At 38.4% G+C, this 18,595-nt stretch overlaps 1 protein-coding gene across 1 annotated transcript; it reads left to right on the top strand.

Moving 5' to 3' along the window:
* The first annotated feature begins 2,805 nt into the window (after nt 1–2,805).
* On the top strand, nt 2,806–17,180 carry mier3b (mesoderm induction early response 1, family member 3 b). Its single transcript, XM_062999118.1, has 13 exons — nt 2,806–2,852; nt 5,736–5,760; nt 5,915–6,060; nt 6,431–6,565; nt 7,071–7,194; nt 8,472–8,542; nt 8,653–8,722; nt 9,226–9,371; nt 10,787–10,874; nt 10,961–11,049; nt 11,184–11,311; nt 14,101–14,252; nt 14,991–17,180. The coding sequence occupies exons 1-13, from the start codon at nt 2,844–2,846 to the stop codon at nt 15,392–15,394; spliced, it is 1,587 nt and encodes a 528-aa protein (XP_062855188.1). The 5' UTR covers nt 2,806–2,843; the 3' UTR covers nt 15,395–17,180.
* Nucleotides 17,181–18,595: the final 1,415 nt, after the last annotated feature.

The following is an 18,595-nucleotide window of genomic DNA, read 5'->3' as shown; positions in this document are numbered from 1 at the left end:
TTATTAAACGATTTTGTAATATATGATTTATCTGAAACTATAAAGGTCAAAGCCAGGAAAAGAGTTAGGAAAGATTTCTTTCTGTAGGAATAAAAAACTTGAGCAGTACGTTTTCATCCAGTAAGTTGTACTGCCACTATGTGGAAGGTAAAAGTAAAGCAATTTCTTGATTTAAAGTCTGAAAATATAATGGTCGTATCTGTACACCCTGAAATCACAGTGAATGGTGCGCTTAATAATAATAATTATTACTAATTAACTTATTAATTAAATATTGAAAGGGGGCCTACTGAGACTGCACAAGGTCCAGAAATCCTTTAAAGATTCTTGTCTATGGATGGCAGGGTGTTCACTGTCTGTAAGGGGGACAATTTTGTTTTTATCCTGCCTCCCAAATGGCATTAGCTGTGACCATGTACTCTTAACACAAAAGTGTGTGTCAAATTGCATTAATTGTATTAGCGTGGGTCAGGCTTCTCTACTGAAGCAAGAGGTGAAGCCACATACAGTACCTGCGAGACTGGGAGAAAAAACCCAATTGCAGTACACTTAATCAAGGTAGACCAATACCATGGCTAATGAGCCACACACAGAAATGGGGGGATATGTCAAAACAACCAGTGGCCAAAATAACTGGAAATAAAACCAAAAAGAAATCAAAATCTGCAGCCCAAAGCGGAGAGGCCAAAGAACAGATAGGGGAGCATGGTGGTAGTAATAGGGGATATTAAGAATGTTCGCCCCACAGGGACTTACGCCATAGTTTCCTCAGCGAATGTCAAAAAAAGGCAGATAGTCAAGCACTCGCCCCAACATTGTAAAGTATGAAAGCTGAGTTGCCACCAATACGAGCTACTTAATCTGCCAGCAATGGTAACACAGAATGTCAAGAAAAAAGACCAAAGGAAGGGAAGTCCATGAAATTTGTAACGACTAAACAAAGCACAAAGCCGGATAGCCACTTTCATGTCTGCCACTACCTGCGCCCAGGAGGGATATTGAGTGACTATCCACTGCAACAACAAAAAGCTGCCAGCCAAATTCCCAGGAAATAGTTCAAAAGAAGGCCAGCTGAAGGACCATCAGAAAAGAGTTGCTGAGCATAGGGCAGCCAAACATACCACCCCCACAAATGTGCAGGTGACTCCAAATACCCTACACAACACAAAGCACCAGCAGCCATTAAGTTCAGCAAAGCTGGTATGCCTCCTGCCTGCACCAATGGTATTGCAGGTGTGCAGAATAATGCAATCTGTGCCCCCTGCTGCTCAATTACATCAATTAAAGTTTGAATACCCAGAAAGTAAAATCAGAGATTCTCCAGCTTATCAGGTTAAACAGGCATGTTGAGGAGGCCCATGTAAAGTAAAATTGATAAAAAGCTTTGAAAATAGTTCACATTACTGTTATGTTTCGATTATCTTTATATCAATACACCTTCATATAAAAACTTAACTGAGCCAGTAAGATGTCGATGTACAAAGAAGTATTTAGTATTGCTTTAGATGATAGCATATATTTTTGTTAACAAATGATTATAAGCTCTGACTTATTAAAACGACCAGAAATCAACCCTATGTTCTAGAATATTTGTAATTATATACTTTATGTTGAATAAAAAATTACATACTGTAGCTTTGTGGTAAACAAGGTAATATAATTATAAGACATCTTTTCAGTATTATAACTTAACATCTTATTTTAATGGGTAATGTGTAATAATGTACTGTATGTAAATTATTTTTTGGTGTTATTAGACTCACTAAATTATAAATTACTTTAATATTTTTCAATAGAGCATGGGAATACAGTCTTAACTTGCCATGTTTGTTTACATCTGACTGTTTCCTATGAATTTTACATTTAAATGGTAAGAAATTAGTCATTTAAAAATATTACACCAGTATAAGCTGCAGAAAGTGCTAAATAAAAAAAAACTTATTATTTTGATTTATTTATATAGATTATACAGATTAGATATAAAAGAAAAGTGAAAACTTACCAGGATGTTGCTTGTTTTATTAAACTTTATTTAAGCTTTTTAAAATTGATTTGCACAAATCCATCCACGTTAAAGTATTTTAATTGGTAAGGAAAACTGGTACATGTACTGAACTGAAATGAAAGTTCATAGTATAATCAGTAATTTAAGTCAGGGTTAGGGTTAGGGGTTGCAGACAAAAAAATTATAAATAAACTTGTACGCGAACGCCCCCTTGTGGAGGCTTTATGTTACACTTTGTAAACCACAGAGAGAGTAAGATTCCTTGCTTGTGTTGCCTGGGTCGCATAAAATATCATTAACAAAATGTGGGTCGTTCGAAAAAAGTAAAAAAAAAAAAAAAAAACCTGATGTGATATAAGATAAAAATCATGTGCAGATAATTACATGTAAATGGATAACTCATTGTACATGTGTATATTTTTCTGTTAATGCCAGTTTTGATAGTATGTATAATTAAACTAAAATCCCATCACCTTGCTCCACTGTCTGTTCTTTTACTAGACATTTATATTTATTTTAAAAACACTGATCCTGGGCATACCTTGGCCAGTCAGGGCTTGATGTCACATTCTCAACCCCTAGTGCAAAAGACAATCAATTAAGTGACTGCTATAATCCTCGATATTCGATATCTGAATTTAGATTTTTGAGTTCAAATAAACTTTTCTTTAGGTTACAGTACAATAGTGATCAGAAATATCTTACCAGCAGAAAGAACGAAGTGACTGGAACTGTACTGAATGAAACACGGAGCAGAACCCGCCTGAGCCTATTACAGGTTGCGTGAGTCCATCCGGGAACTCTGAGTGAGCTAGCCTATGAGGCTAAAGTAACCAATATGGCGGAGGTAAGAGGGAAAGCTGGGGAGAAGTGTCATATATAAAATCAATCTGTTTATTCGTTTGGGGTGATACGTTTTCATTTTGCATGAATATGCAATTTAAAGCTTTTATTTCGATTGCAGCAGGTCGTTTTTTTCTCGCAGGCCTCACAACAGGATGTAGTTAAATGTGTTTATATAGAGATGCAGTGGGCCTTTTCACTGGCGCTCCCGTTAGCTTTAACGCTAGCTCTGCTTTGCTCTTCTGCAGACATTCGGTCCCTTTTAGTTTTTAAATTTCTCCACAAAAATAGTTACAATTATTTTTCTGCATTCGGGTGTTTATTGCTTCGTTAAGGAGCTAAATACTTGCGAATTTAATATAGAAATGTTTTATTTCAGCTGTTATTCGGTTCTGTAAAGGTTTGTTTACGTTTTCTCTGAGCGCAGACTAGGCAGTGTCGATACTGAGTTTATACATCGCGGTTACTGACAAACATTTTATCATGGTCCAGAATATTTTTTATATGATAATAAAAATGTGTAATTTTTAGTAAAAATGTACAATGATAGTCTAATAGAAATTGTCTTAAATATATACAAGAAGCCAAATATCATATACAAATATTAGAAATTACTTTAATCCATACTGCCAACATTGTGAATTGTCTGCTATATCTTACAATGTTGTGCATATTAAATATTGCTGTATAATAAAAGCCTAGCTCAGACTTCAACAGGTTTGCTCCGTTATGTATTATCTTAGTATTGCTGATTGTTGGTGATTGAATGTAAATCTTCCTCTGTTAGATTTTACAAAACCTAACTATATTTACTCAACAGATCTGGTCCAGTTTTTAATTTTTAATAATTGTTAAGTTGGAGTAATGTATAAGTAGAATGTCATTTTCATCCATACTTTTTCTTTGAATAGAATTGAATATGAGTAGAATATGAGTAGTCCTGTTCAGTTAATTGTAATATCAGCAGTGTAGCATAAGAATGCAAATTTTGCTACCCAGATCAACCACACAATAGCATAAAATCATAACCGCTGCTTACCTGAGCTTCTCTTCTTCAAATTGAGGCCACATTTATATCTGTGTGTTGTTCCATTAGGGATAAAATCTACTTGTTTTCCTTATTGGAGGCCATCTTGTATGTTTTCAGAATATTTCCAGAATATATAAATTCATTTATAGCTTTCATTTCATTTATAAATTATTTATTTATACTGCTCAGCCCTAGAATAAACTTCTACCTTCATACTGGAACATGATACAAAATATTCACATTCCTTATGTTCAATGTTTAATGTTTGGTCTCTACACTGATGCTAAACAGCTTCCCTGTTTGTGATTTTAATGTGGAATAGTTCCATAGTAAAAAGTAAAAATTTTATATATATATATATATATATACAGTGTATCACAAAAGTGAGTACACCCCTCACATTTCTGCAAATATTTCATTATATCTTTTCATGGGACAACACTATAGACATGAAACTTGGATATAACTTAGAGTAGTCAGTGTACAGCTTGTATAGCAGTGTAGATTTACTGTCTTCTGAAAATAACTCAACACACAGCCATTAATGTCTAAATAGCTGGCAACATAAGTGAGTACACCCCACAGTGAACATGTCCAAATTGTGCCCAAATGTGTCGTTGTCCCTCCCTGGTGTCATGTGTCAAGGTCCCAGGTGTAAATGGGGAGCAGGGCTGTTAAATTTGGTGTTTTGGGTACAATTCTCTCATACTGGCCACTGGATATTCAACATGACACCTCATGGCAAAGAACTCTCTGAGGATGTGAGAAATAGAATTGTTGCTCTCCACAAAGATGGCCTGGGCTATAAGAAGATTGCTAACACCCTGAAACTGAGCTACAGCATGGTGGCCAAGGTCATACAGCGGTTTTCCAGGACAGGTTCCTCTCGGAACAGGCTTCGCCAGGGTCGACCAAAGAAGTCGAGTCCACGTGTTCGGCGTCATATCCAGAGGTTGGCTTTAAAAAATAGACACATGAGTGCTGCCAGCATTGCTGCAGAGGTTGAAGACGTGGGAGGTCAGCCTGTCGGTGCTCAGACCATACGCCGCACACTGCATCAACTCGGTCTGCATGGTCGTCATCCCAGAAGGAAGCTGACGCACAAGAAAGCCCGCAAACAGTTTGCTGAAGACAAGCAGTACAAGAACATGGATTACGGGAATGCCCTGTGGTCTGACGAGACCAAGATAAACTTTTTTGGCTCAGATGGTGTCCAGCATGTGTGGCGGCGCCCTGGTGAGAAGTACCAAGACAACTGTATCTTGCCTACAGTCAAGCATGGTGGTGGTAGCATCATGGTCTTGGGCTGCATGAGTGTTGCTGGCACTGGGGAGCTGCAGTTCATTGAGGGAAACATGAATTCCAACATGTACTGTGACATTCTGAAACAGAGCATGATCCCCTCCCTTCGAAAACATGGCAGTTTTCCAACAGGATAACGACCCCAAACACAACCTCCAAGATGACAACTGCCTTGCTGAGGAAGCTGAAGGTAAAGGTGATGGACTAAACCCAATTGAGCACCTGTGGCGCATCCTCAAGTGGAAGGTGGAGGAGTTCAAGGTGTCTAACATCCACCAGCTCCGTGATGTCATCATGGAAAAGTGGAAGAGGATTCCAGTAGCAACCTGTGCAGCTCTGGTGAATTCCATGCCCAGGAGGGTTAAGGCAGTGCTGGATAATAATGGTGGTCACACAAAATATTGACAAATGTGAGGGGTGTACTCACTTTTGTGAGATACTGTATATATATATATATATTTTTTTTTTTTTTTAAAGATATATAGTTAAATAAATAGCTACATTTGTGTAATATTACTATTGTGTTAAGTAATATTCTATTAACATGTTTTACAGGCTTCCCTTGGAAGTTCAAGCCCTGGTATGTTGGAAATCATGGTTTTGCATGTTTGTTATTAGTAATAATGAATGGCATGTATGTCATAGCAGGTTATAAGTTGCTGTTTGTGCACTTTGCTTGTGTGTATGGTGTGTGTCTAACATGTTCTTTGTTCCTGTGTGCTTTGGTTGCACAGTTGGCTCTCTTTCATCAGAGGATCATGACTTTGACCCAACAGCAGAGATGCTGGTTCATGAGTATGATGATGAACGAACTTTAGAGGAGGAAGAAGCTCAGGAGGGGGAAAAGAATTTTAGTGCTGAATTGGCAGATCTTGAGAAGGTGAGATGTTAAAGAAACTCTGTCTGCACTTGTTATGTTAATGCTCATTATTAAATGACCCAAATCTTATCTTTTGTTCTCATGTTTGAGATAGCAGGGATCATATTTCTCATATTCCAGATTTATATGTTGGCAGTGTGAACAGCTAAATGTACTTATGTAATTAAATTAAAAAATATGTATTAATATGCCTGTCATAATACACAACCATGATAAAAACTATATTCAGGAATATTTAATATTCATCAACCGCTTTATCCTGGTCAACCACTATTATTTTTTTTGTTAAAGTTACCCGGCTGATTGTTGCATCTTTGTTCACTTTGGAGGGTTGCTAATGATGCATTTGTTTGTGCTTTCATTCTAAAAGGAAAGGAATATGCCCCTGGAAGAATTGTTGGCCATCTATCGGTATGAACCACCAAGCGGTACAACTGCTGGGTCAAGTGTAGGCAGCTCCCCAAGTGAACTGGCCGATGACCTGCCTGACATGACTCTGGATAAGGTAATTTATGTGGTATAATATAGTGTTAAGCAATTCATATGGTTAATGTGCCAGCTGGGCTGCATTAGTTAAACTGCAGCACATATTAGAACTAACCAGAAAGGGGGAAGTTATTTGCTATTATAAGCTTTTATTTTAAAAACATATAATTGAATTGAGGGGGGTGAGCAAAAAACTTTAAATAGATTGTGCCTAATTGTGCTATAATAATAAATATTAATTGAACAATATCTTTACCTTTTGCTGTATAGAATTTAGGGTCATCTTGCCATGCATATGAGTAAACTTTGATCTGTCGGGCTGGATAATATCTTAGCCGTTTAGCAGCACTGTATTAGAATTAATTAGTTTGGAAATGTGCAGTAAAATCCATAAACCAATGTAACCACTGGATGGATCATAAATATTGTTAAAAATGACTGTGTAGGTAAATAAGCATTGTTGTGGTTTATGTTGTTAAATTAACTTTTTCTCAGTGACTGATTGTAGTGCTTCCTTTCTGCAGGAAGAAATTGCCAAAGATCTGCTGTCAGGGGACTATGAGGAAGAGACGCAGTCTTCAGCTGATGACCTGACTCCTTCTGTTACCTCTCACGAAACCACAGACTTATTTCCAAGAACACTTAGATGTAAGTGAACTGAAAGCTTATTCTGCACTATGACACAAATTGACAGTTTTTCTTCAAATTTAGCATCCTTTTGCAAATTTATAGTGTTTTAAACAATTGGTGACCCCACTGACCAGATGACGTTTGGGTGGTGGATCATTCTCTGGTTACACTAAGTATGGTAGTGTATGTAATTTTTGGTATTGGTGTATCAGGTGCAGCAGTGTTGGGACTCTTTAAGTCTGGTCTTTATTAGGGACCCCCTGATATCACTTGTTGGTGTACAGTTGGAGACTAAAACTGTTTTAATGCAAATGTGTGATAATCTTGTAGTCATTTATCAGTGGACACTTTTAGTTCACAGGACGCGTATTTTGAATTAGAGGGTTTTCTCCTCCCAGCATTAACATTTGAAAAAATCCCAACAACACTACTGCACCTGCTACACTTACGCAAATACAACATTGTTTTTACTATGTTCATGTCATTACATTGTTGAGAATAGTCCTTCCCTCATAACATCTGGGAGGTGGTATAAATGGGGTACAGGGGGTAACGAAGTGTACAGAACAACGGTCAGTGTACCTAGAAGGTCATCTTTATGTTGGGTGTGGCTTATAAAATTATCAGTGAATGTTGGTATCTGATCGGTATACCTAATAAAGTGCTTGTTGAGTGCATATATTGCAGCATATGTTTGTAATTAGAGTTAGGATAATCTAGGGCAGATTGTATGGTACAGTGAAACAATTTATCCACATATTCCCAGCTTCTTCTGGAGTCGAGGTTTAAGGGCCTTGCTCAAGGGTCCAACAGCGGCTGCATGACAGAGCTGGTATTCAAACCCACAACCTTCTGGTTTGTAACCCACAGCTCTACCTGCTAGGCTTCCTGTGACCAATTACTGACCAATTGCCCCTTTGACTAATTGGACCAGTTTTACACAGTATTAAGTTTAGTCACACAAATAATATTTGCCCTACTATGTAACACTGTTTTACACTATAATTTTTTTATTGAGCAATATAATATTGGAATATTTAACTGTTATGTGTTTAGAAACGCGTTTCATTTTGCTAGGAACGTGTCAGGAGCACAATGGAATAGATTTTTTGTGCTGTGCTTTAAATCAGATTTCAATCTAAAATCTTAATTTGGTGGTAATATTTTCATCTTATACTATGTCTACTAATAACTAACAAAGTGTATAGTCCATTCATTGTCATTTAGTGTGATTCTGATTTTATTTATCATCTTATAATGCTAGTTAAAATGCTGTTCTTTGTACCTTATCATAGCTAACACTAATGATGGTGATAAAGAGTCGGAGGGAGAAGAAGACGGCCCTAGCCCAGAGGACTCAAGGAAGGTTTGTGTAATTTATTAGTCATGTTTTTTGGTGACCTAATGTTTACCTATTGAATATTTGTCTTTTTATTGAACGTTACTAGAAACTTAACTTTTTTCCCACTTTTTCAGGAAATCATGGTTGGTTGTCAGTATCAAGCGGAGGTTCCTATAGGCCTGAGCTTTTACTCTGATGATAAGGGTTAGTGGACTGAAGTTATTAGATGTATTTGTAATTTGAGTATAACTAGGCATTTTTAAAGTTATTAAAACATACTTTATGTAACATGCTGCACAAAAAACGTGTTTTAAGTCCCTTTAGAAATTTGCGATAATTCACTGTTGGAAAGAAATGTTTGCAAATTACAGCACTATTTTCAAGTGAAAATATTAATTTGCCTAGGTTTTTTTTTTTTTTACAGTTATTATATGCAGTATCAAAGACATGTACAATGCATAAAATTTTACACTCACCAAAGAATGTTAGAGTTAAAGATAGGGAAAACAAATTCTTAAGCATTATAATTAAAACATCAGAAAGCACATGGTTAATGCAGCTTCATTATCATTTGACTCATAGTGGTTATTTTATTCAGGTAATTTTATCACTATTTATGATATTAAATCAATCAACTTTGAACCTGTTGTCTGTTCCAATGATAAAAAGACAGTGATAGTAATATTGTTTGTGTTTCTGATTTGCAGTGTTCACAGAGGAGGATCAGTTGCTTTGGTGTCCTGATGTACTGTCAGAAAAGAAGGTGGAAGACTACCTCAGAAAGGCACTGTCTCAGTCTGCAGACAATAGCACAGAGAGCTCAAGTGGAGGACACATACGAGACAATGAGCAGGTCCGTAATTTCAGACTGCACAAACAAAAATGTAGAGCTGCATAAGGAGTTTTATTTATTTTGTTTCTTTTTTTCCCTCAGCTGTTTAATCATAATTGCCAGTATTAAGATTTGAGTCCCAACCTTCACAGCAATGTTAAAAGATTAAAACATTTCTAAGAATGCACAGTAAATAGTCAAAAGTTGCAAAGTTTCAGCCACCTTTGTGGTGGTTAAGTGTTAGAGCTAAATTAACTTAATTGGTCTTGATTTAAGTTATTATGAGTTGTTTGGTTTGGTCATGAAATGTCTAATGGGTCTAATATGCTAGCCCACCACTGACATCTCAAGGTTTGGAGTTTGAACCTCAGCTCTGCTATTGGCCGGCTAGGTGCCTACACAGACATGAATGGCTATGTCTGCAGTAGTGTTGGCTGAAAGGATTCTTCATTGCTACTGCAATTGCAGTCGCTGCAGGCTTGTTACTGGCACCTAGACAGGGAATAATGTAGATCAGTGTGTGACTCGTCGTACGCGATACTGATCCCTGTGAGGAACCTACCTCGTGTAGGTAAAAAGAAGCAGTTGGCCCTTCTTGATCAGGGTAGGGGTCTGTAGTAGTAGAGGAGATACAACTGAGGAATTGCATATGATTTGATTTCTCCCCAGTAAGGGTAAAAATGCAGAAATAGAAATACCACTGCAGACTGGTAGCTGATGACAAATTCAGTTTGTAATAAATTCTTGTTTTGACACTTCCCAACCAGAGGCTACTCTAAAAGGAGTAGGAAGGCAATAAAATGGTCAAATCACTTTCAGATTGTGATTTCCACTGTTTGTAATGTAACAAATTGAATGTAAACTCCAAATTTTTTCTTGTTTTTGGAAAAACAAATGTTCTCTGTGCCAAAGATTAAATTAACTATCTAGACCAATATCTTTCATGGTATGGGGATGTATCCGTGCCCATGGCATGGGTAACATGCATGTGTGACTCTATCATGTACGTGAGGGTGTATAATGGGATTTTAGTCTTTTCCGGGGAAGTCCATGATTATTTCAGCAAGACGATTCCAGGTCTAATTCTACACAGGCTACAAGTATTTGCTTAACTGGCCTGCCTAAAAAAAACTGTCTCTTATTGAAAATGTATTGCACAAAATTAAAAGGGCAATCACAGTCTTCTTTGTACTTTTGTCAGTTAAATAAAAGTTCAAGAGAATGAACAAATCACAGATTTTTATTGCCTGTTACAAAATGTCCAAACTTTTCTGGAATTATTATTATTATTATTTTTTTTATTTGTGCAGCCTTTATGAACTGTGTATTTCAAAAGGGGCTGTGTGTTAAGCTATAATTAATGCTGTATTTTTATTCTAGGGGCAGTTAGCTAATATGAATTATTTTTATTGACTGTCACAATATAATTTTTTTAGGCTTTATATGAGCTTGCGAAATGTAACTACAATACAGCTGAGGCCCTGGTACAATACAACAGTAACAGAAGTTTTAATTCCTCGAAAGGTAGGTTCCTTAACATACTTCATACTTCTTAAAATTTGTATTGAAATCATCTGGAATTTTAAAGAGAACATTAATTTGTGTTTCAGAATCACCGTGGTCTGAAGATGAGTGTAGAAACTTTGAACATGCACTACTAATCTATGAAAAGAACTTCCATCTGATTCAGAAAAACAAGGTTTGCATCTAACTAGGATTTGTACCTTATTTGTATTTATAATTGCTGCTTTTGTTATTTAGTAACCTTTAGCTTGTTTGGGAACATAAATGATTTAATCATAGTTCTTCTTAATTTACTTTTGTGTATTTTAGGTACCAACAAGAACAGTTGCAGAGTGTGTAGCCTTCTACTACATGTGGAAAAAATCTGAACGTTTTGACCATTTTGTTCAGCATAATCGGTTTGGGAAAAAGAAGTATAGCATTTACCCTGGAGTAACGTGAGTAAATTGATTTCTTTTTGCAGTAAACTGTACTAGTAAATGTTGATGGGCAGTGCAAATGTTGATGGACAGTGGTAGCCTAGTGGGTAGAGCTTTGGGCTATCAACCGGAAGATTGGCGGTTCAAATCCAGGCTCTACTATGCAGCCACTGTTGGGTCCTTGAGCAAGGCCCTTAACCCTGTCTGCTCCAGGGGCGCCGTACGATGGCTGACCCTGCGCTCTGACCCTGGCTTCCAAAACAAGCTGGGATATGCAAAAAAAGAATTTCATTGTACTGTACATCTGTATATGTACAGTGTATCACAAAAGTGAGTACACCCCTCACATTTCTGCAGATATTTAAGTATATCTTTTCATGGGACAACACTGACAAAATGACACTTTGACACAATGAAAAGTAGTCTGTGTGCAGCTTATATAACAGTGTAAATTTATTCTTCCCTCAAAATAACTCAATATACAGCCATTAATGTCTAAACCATCGGCAACAAAAGTGAGTACACCCCTAAGAGACTACACCCCTAAATGTCCAAATTGAGCACTGCTTGTCATTTTCCCTCCAAAATGTCATGTGACTCGTTAGTGTTACTAGGTCTCAGGTGTGCATAGGGAGCAGGTGTGTTCAATTTAGTAGTACAGCTCTCACACTCTCTCATACTGGTCACTGAAAGTTCCAACATGGCACCTCATGGCAAAGAACTCTCTGAGGATCTTAAAAGACGAATTGTTGCGCTACATGAAGATGGCCAAGGCTACAAGAAGATTGCCAACACCCTGAAACTGAGCTGCAGCACAGTGGCCAAGATCATCCAGCGTTTTAAAAGAGCAGGGTCCACTCAGAACAGACCTTGCGTTGGTCGTCCAAAGAAGCTGAGTGCACGTGCTCAGCGTCACATCCAACTGCTGTCTTTGAAAGATAGGCGCAGGAGTGCTGTCAGCATTGCTGCAGAGATTGAAAAGGTGGGGGGTCAGCCTGTCAGTGCTCAGACCATACGCCGCACACTACATCAAATTGGTCTGCATGGCTGTCACCCCAGAAGGAAGCCTCTTCTGAAGTCTCTACACAAGAAAGCCTGCAAACAGTTTGCTGAAGACATGTCAACAAAGGACATGGATTACTGGAACCATGTCCTATGGTCTGATGAGACCAAGATTAATTTGTTTGGTTCAGATGGTCTCAAGCATGTGTGGCGGCAATCAGGTGAGGAGTACAAAGATAAGTGTGTCATGCCTACAGTCAAGCATGGTGGTGGGAATGCCATGGTCTGGGGCTGCATGAGTGCAGCAGGTGTTGGGGAGTTACATTTCATTGAGGGACACATGAACTCCAATATGTACTGTGAAATACTGAAGCAGAGCATGATCCCCTCCCTCCGGAAACTGGGTCGCAGGGCAGTGTTCCAGCATGATAATGACCCCAAACACACCTCTAAGACGACCACTGCTTTATTGAAGAGGCTGAGGGTAAAGGTGATGGACTGGCCAAGCATGTCTCCAGACCTAAACCCAATAGAACATCTTTGGGGCATCCTCAAGCGGAAGGTGGAGGAGCGCAAAGTCTCGAATATCCGCCAGCTCCGTGATGTCGTCATGGAGGAGTGGAAAAGCATTCCAGTGGCAACCTGTGAAGCTCTGGTAAACTCCATGCCCAGGAGAGTTAAGGCAGTTCTGGGAAATAATGGTGGCCACACAAAATATTGACACTTCAGGAACTTTCACTAAGGGGTGTACTCACTTTTGTTGCCGGTGGTTTAGACATTAATGGCTGTATATTGAGTTATTTTGAGGGAAGAATAAATTTACACTGTTATATAAGCTGCACACAGACTACTTTTCATTGTGTCAAAGTGTCATTTTGTCAGTGTTGTCCCATGAAAAGATATACTTAAATATCTGCAGAAATGTGAGGGGTGTACTCACTTTTGTGATACACTGTATATATGACAAATAAAGGATATCTATCTTCATCTTCAAAAGAGGAATTTTACTGCAAACACTAATTTTTAATGCACATGTATAATACTCATTTCCTATGTTTTTAGTAACTATATTTTCTAATTGCTTTGAACAACATAATATTAAAAACATACCTGTGGTATGTAATAAGTATTAGTACAAACATGTTTGGCAGTGGTGGCTCAGTGGTTAAGGTATTGTTCTAGTGATCTGAAGGTCACTGTCTCAAGCCCCAAGTTCTACCAGGTTGCCACCATTAGGCCCCTGGCCAAGGCCCTTAATCCACAATTTCTTTCATTGTATTCTGTCACAAATGTAAGTCATTTAGGATAAAGGTGCCTGCTAAATGCTGCGAATGTAAATAAATAAATGTTGGCGGCATGGTGGCTTGGTTGGTACCGTAGCTCTGTTGCATCACAACAAGAAGGTCCTGTGTTTGATTCCCATGTGGAGAGGTCAGGGTCCTGTCTGTGTGGATTTAACACAGTGAGGTGAATTTGAGATACAAAATTGCATGTGACTGTGTTTCACATTGAACATGAACTGATGTTTCATGTGTCAATGTAAATGTGTAACCTGTAACTAACTGTCCTATCAGGAATGTAACCAAAGATTAAAATATGATGCTGAAATCATGTTTTACACTTGTTTGTTTGTGCCACCCACAAACAAGCAAATAAATAAATGTAGGTACTTAATGGTGATATAGGAGCAATTTAACCTATTAAACTAGCAAGAACTCGAACTGGTACAGCAAGCAGTGATGTCGTTCCTTCCCCAAATGCACCTCACTAGAAGTGTACCTTTAAAATCCTGCTTTCCTACTCAGGGATCTGATGGACCGGTTGGTGGACGAGGCGGAGGGTCTGGCGGTGGACGGCTCTTCGTCCTTGTGTGCAGGTGGCGCTGGAGGGAGATTGGAGGTAACTCCAGAACAGCAACTTGGCCTCCTCAACACCATCACAGCCCGTGACCTCACAGGTGGGTTTTTTTGCTTCTTGGAATGTCTGATAGTCACACAGTGACTTAATAAAGTGTAGCCTTTTTACATGAAATACTTGGTACACTTTTTTGCTAAACATTTCTATAACGTATGTTATGCTAATTACTGAACTATATGATGTCCTATACTATGTTAAATGCACTTTATAGGCCGCTCTTTGAACCATCTAGACATTTGAAATTATTTACAGTCAGTACATCGTGAGAGAGTGTAGGATAGCAAAGCAGTTCCAGGAGCTGTAGTCGTTTTCTGCTGTTGGAACACATAAAAACATTGTATTTTAAGTTCCTACAAAAGGTTCAACAACTTATCTAAAGTAAAAAGTGAGGGTGGGCGGAGACAACTATCCTGTTACTAAACTGAATTTTTGACCCATGGTGAACATGTTAATTAGTGGTGGCTAGGAAGTAAATATACAGTGCTGTTGTGGCTGAAACAGCCAAGCAATTGGGAGGTGCGCTTGTCAGTGCGCTTTCAGTGCCGGTCCCAAACCCGGATATAAACAGGAGAGTCGTATCAGGAAGGGCTTCCTACATTAAACTGTGCCAAGTCTGGTAAGTGGATCAGATCCACCATGGCAACCCCTGTATATATATATATACAGGAGCAGCCAAAAAATTCAGTTAGTATATTGTATCAAATGGACTTTAATTTGCACGCCTGATTTCGATGTCAGATAATGTTCCTGTAATAATTTTTTCCTCTTTTATCTCCAGCTTTGAGCAACAGTGTGGCATCCGTGTGCAGCCAGGCAGATGTGAACTGTTTGGATTCGCCCTACTTCCCTCCTCTGGAGAGTTTCCACCGGGGAGCGCTGACTCACGAAGAAACTCCACTTGGCTACGGAACGAGCAGCGAGGCCGGCTGCCTCAGCGTGCTAGACTCAGCCCTGTATCGCTCTGACCTGGGCCAACTTAGTGTGTGCAGCAACAAGGAATGCGAACGTCCCTCCAAACGCCTCCGGATGGGTCTCACTGACTCCTTTATCAACGACACACACTGCATCACGGGGGCCAAAATGGCCGTGTCGCTCACAGACTTCGGCAGCATCGCGAGTGAGGATGCGAACACTTATCAGCTCGCACTCTCGCCACCACCAACACACTGCACTGCAGTCTGACTGACCCTCACACACACACATACACAACTCTCCCACCTTGTACAGAACTCTCCCACCCTGACTGAACCTTATTTCCTTTTTTAATTATGTATAAATGTACTTTTAGTAATATGACTTCAGTGATGTCTTTATTGTACAGAGCAAAGAAATCTTGATTTCTCAAGAGTTTAACTAGCCTCTTTTTTTTTGTTCCTAGATTATATCCCCATATTGTCTGCATTTATTTTCCACTTAAACCTACATGCTGGAGGAGAGAGCTGTACGTGTTTCTCCTTAGTCTTAAAGGGCCGGGTGTAATCTTGTAAAGAGAAAACATGACACAAGAATGTCTTTTTCATTGTTGGATTATGAATGATGGTAACTTTGGGCACTGGCTACACCCAAAAACAACCCGTTTAATATGCAGAAATGGTTCGTCATTACCTTTATACTTAATTTAGTTACCTTGATGGTGTTTTTGAAGCTCTGGTTTACTTTTCACATATTTTCTTAAGTATGATGGTACACTGCTTAGCTTAAATGGAAACCCTAGTTCAGACACCATCATTAAAATAATCAACAGGCTGTCATTAAGTTTCACCAGGAAGGCTACAGTTCAGTCCTGTTAAAGTAAACCATTCATTTTACCACATTATTTTGCACTTGTGCAAAGTTTTGCTTAACTGTTATATTGTCTTATAGCAATAGTTTGGCTGTGGTAACTTGGTCATATCAGACTTGTTTGCTTATTGTTGATAGTTACATCTGAGCAACTTCCTGGCTCTGTCCCAAATGTATACATTATGTAACTATACTGTTGGTCATTTATATTTGATATGCTGTTTAGTGATGTATGGTGTTTAAGCACTGCCCTCTCTTATGTGGTTGTTCAGATATTACAAGATCACACCTGGCTTCACAAGGCTAGTTTCTCTCTTTTCCTAACAGCAGTCTATAGTTTTGCTGTCCCTTAAATATTGCAATTTGAATCTTGTGTTGTTTTTTAAGCTGGTTTTCTAAATTGGTACTGTTTTCAATGTTTACACAAAAAGCCAAGTGACACTGGGGCCTTGCAAATGTAGCATTTTGTATATCAGGAAACTTTCCTTTTTTCTAAATATAGGGTTACACAGTAAAACCACATATTACAATGACAAGCACTTGTAAGATTTATAATGTTTTGGCTTCCATTCTTCTTGAATGCATGCTACATTTCCTACCTGCATTTTTAGGAACCCTGAGCTGTTTTATATGAGGGAATTACTTATTTGTATTTGTCAGTAGGTGTAATTGTTCTTGTTTGACTGGGTGTATTCAAGATTTAAGATCTATACTTTTACAACTGATGTCAGGGAAACTTGTAACTTGTTTTTTCCACAGGGGGGGCTGTTTCCACCAGTATTATTTTCTTTTCCTTGCCCTCCTGGAAAGAAGTCACAGGAGAAAGAAGGTGCACAGTTCTTTCACTACAGAAGATCCATAAGAAATGATGGGATGTCGCTCAGTCTGACTCGCCTCTAAGCTCCTCCAAGCTGGAGTCCCTCACTGTTTAGCCACACCTGCTACAACTGAAAATGACCTGATTTGTTGCATCAGGTGTGTTTGTGTTGTGAAGGCTGTGCACCAATGTGTTAAGATTTGGCCCCGATAGAGTCCATGTGTGTTACTTATGCTGAACAGAAATTGGGTTAGATTAGGTTGTTGAAGTGCCAATGGAAAGAGTAAAATGACCCACTGTAGAATAAAAATGTCTTAGGAGTTTATGTAATATAGTGGAACAATAAAAAGGCCTGTGACTTTAAAAGTATTTTAATATCCTGTATTCCTTAATTTTAGTTTATTAAATTGTTTGTTGTAAAATGCCTTGGTATTATAGGCTTCAACACCTATCTGTAAAAGCTATGTCTTTGAATTGAGTTGAATTTTTTGCCCATGCAGGTCTTGTAAACACAATGTTAGTCAGTGCTTTAGTAATCATATCGTCCTATTACTTAAGTTATGCAGGACAAATGGCTGAACCCAGGGTACAGATTATATTTGAATGTTGCCTGATTGTACCTCTTTAAGATCGCTTGCTGTAGATAATGTTCCTCAAGCAATGGTATTCTAACACCTTATGTATGCTGTGTGAGACTCGTCACATTAATCTGCCCCCCTGCAAATTCTCATTGCCTCAGAATGGAAGCATATAATATACTGTAGACTGATTTATATTGATCTGAATGTTGGGTTTAAGGAATAGTTCATTAACATTGTTAAAAGGGTTTGTTTTTCGCAATAATGTGTAGATATGTACAGATTATGGGATCCTTTTTTTTATTATTTTGCTGTAAAAAAACAAGTTGTACCTGTCAGCTTTGGCTGTTTAGAGATTACCACTAACTTCCGTGTTTTAAGAGTGGAAGATGTATAGAAATGTTTGTGTGGCATGTTCTGTTTCGTGACATTTATTTGGACAAACTCACTACACAAGCAAGACTATTCATATCGGTTTTTATGTGTGGAAGTGCATTCTTGTCTTTAGGTTACTGGTTTGCCAAACGTTCTATTATTTCTTACATATGCTGCTAATGGTAATGTGAAAAACCTCAGCAACCGGTTCAGTGCGCTGCGCTGCTGCTGTGTGTATGTCCAACGTTATGTTTGGGGTAGAAATAGTCTTGCAGATGTATGTGTGTTGAATTTTTTTTTTTTTTTTCAATATTGTTAATTAACATACAAATGTCCCAGCCTTTATTAGAAGAAATGAAGACATTCCTGTTGGACAGACTTGACTGGTTTATGTCGGGTGTTTCTGCTTTATAATGTTTCAAATGCATATTTTTCTTTTACATTTTGGTGCATTTTCTTAACAGATTCCTATCCATAAATCGATTACACAATAACTACCTGTCTAGAAGGGTGACAAATTTCTGAGCAGATTAGAGGGTGCTTATTGCTCCCTTCAGTATGCATCAGCTCACATCTGAGGTCTTTCTGATTGAGGCACTCGTATGGAGTGGATCAGCTTTGTTGGACAGCAATAAAAGTCATTGGAGTTTAAAATGAACAAGTCTCTTGACTGAGCTTCGTCCAGCTGACAGAGCAAATGATCTGCGCTGGATGCGGGTTCTGGGATCACATGTGGAAATGGCATTACTACTGGTTGCTTCCAGTAATGTGCTTTCGACAGTCTGTCAGTCCCGTTCCTCTCGTCTCAGAGTTGGCAACACATCGCAGTTT

This window comes from Trichomycterus rosablanca, chromosome 7 (genome assembly GCF_030014385.1).
Source record: "Trichomycterus rosablanca isolate fTriRos1 chromosome 7, fTriRos1.hap1, whole genome shotgun sequence".
NCBI classification, from domain to species: domain Eukaryota; kingdom Metazoa; phylum Chordata; class Actinopteri; order Siluriformes; family Trichomycteridae; genus Trichomycterus; species Trichomycterus rosablanca.
Note: the sequence above shows the minus strand (reverse complement) of the source record. Positions and strands in the feature narration are given on the sequence as shown.

Excerpts from the sequence above, each read along its gene's own strand:
- mier3b (XM_062999118.1), top strand. Across the intron at positions 6,061-6,430 it reads AATTGGCAGATCTTGAGAAG|GAAAGGAATATGCCCCTGGA; the intron begins GTGAGATGTTAA and ends TCATTCTAAAAG. Across the intron at positions 10,875-10,960 it reads AAGTTTTAATTCCTCGAAAG|AATCACCGTGGTCTGAAGAT; the intron begins GTAGGTTCCTTA and ends TTTGTGTTTCAG.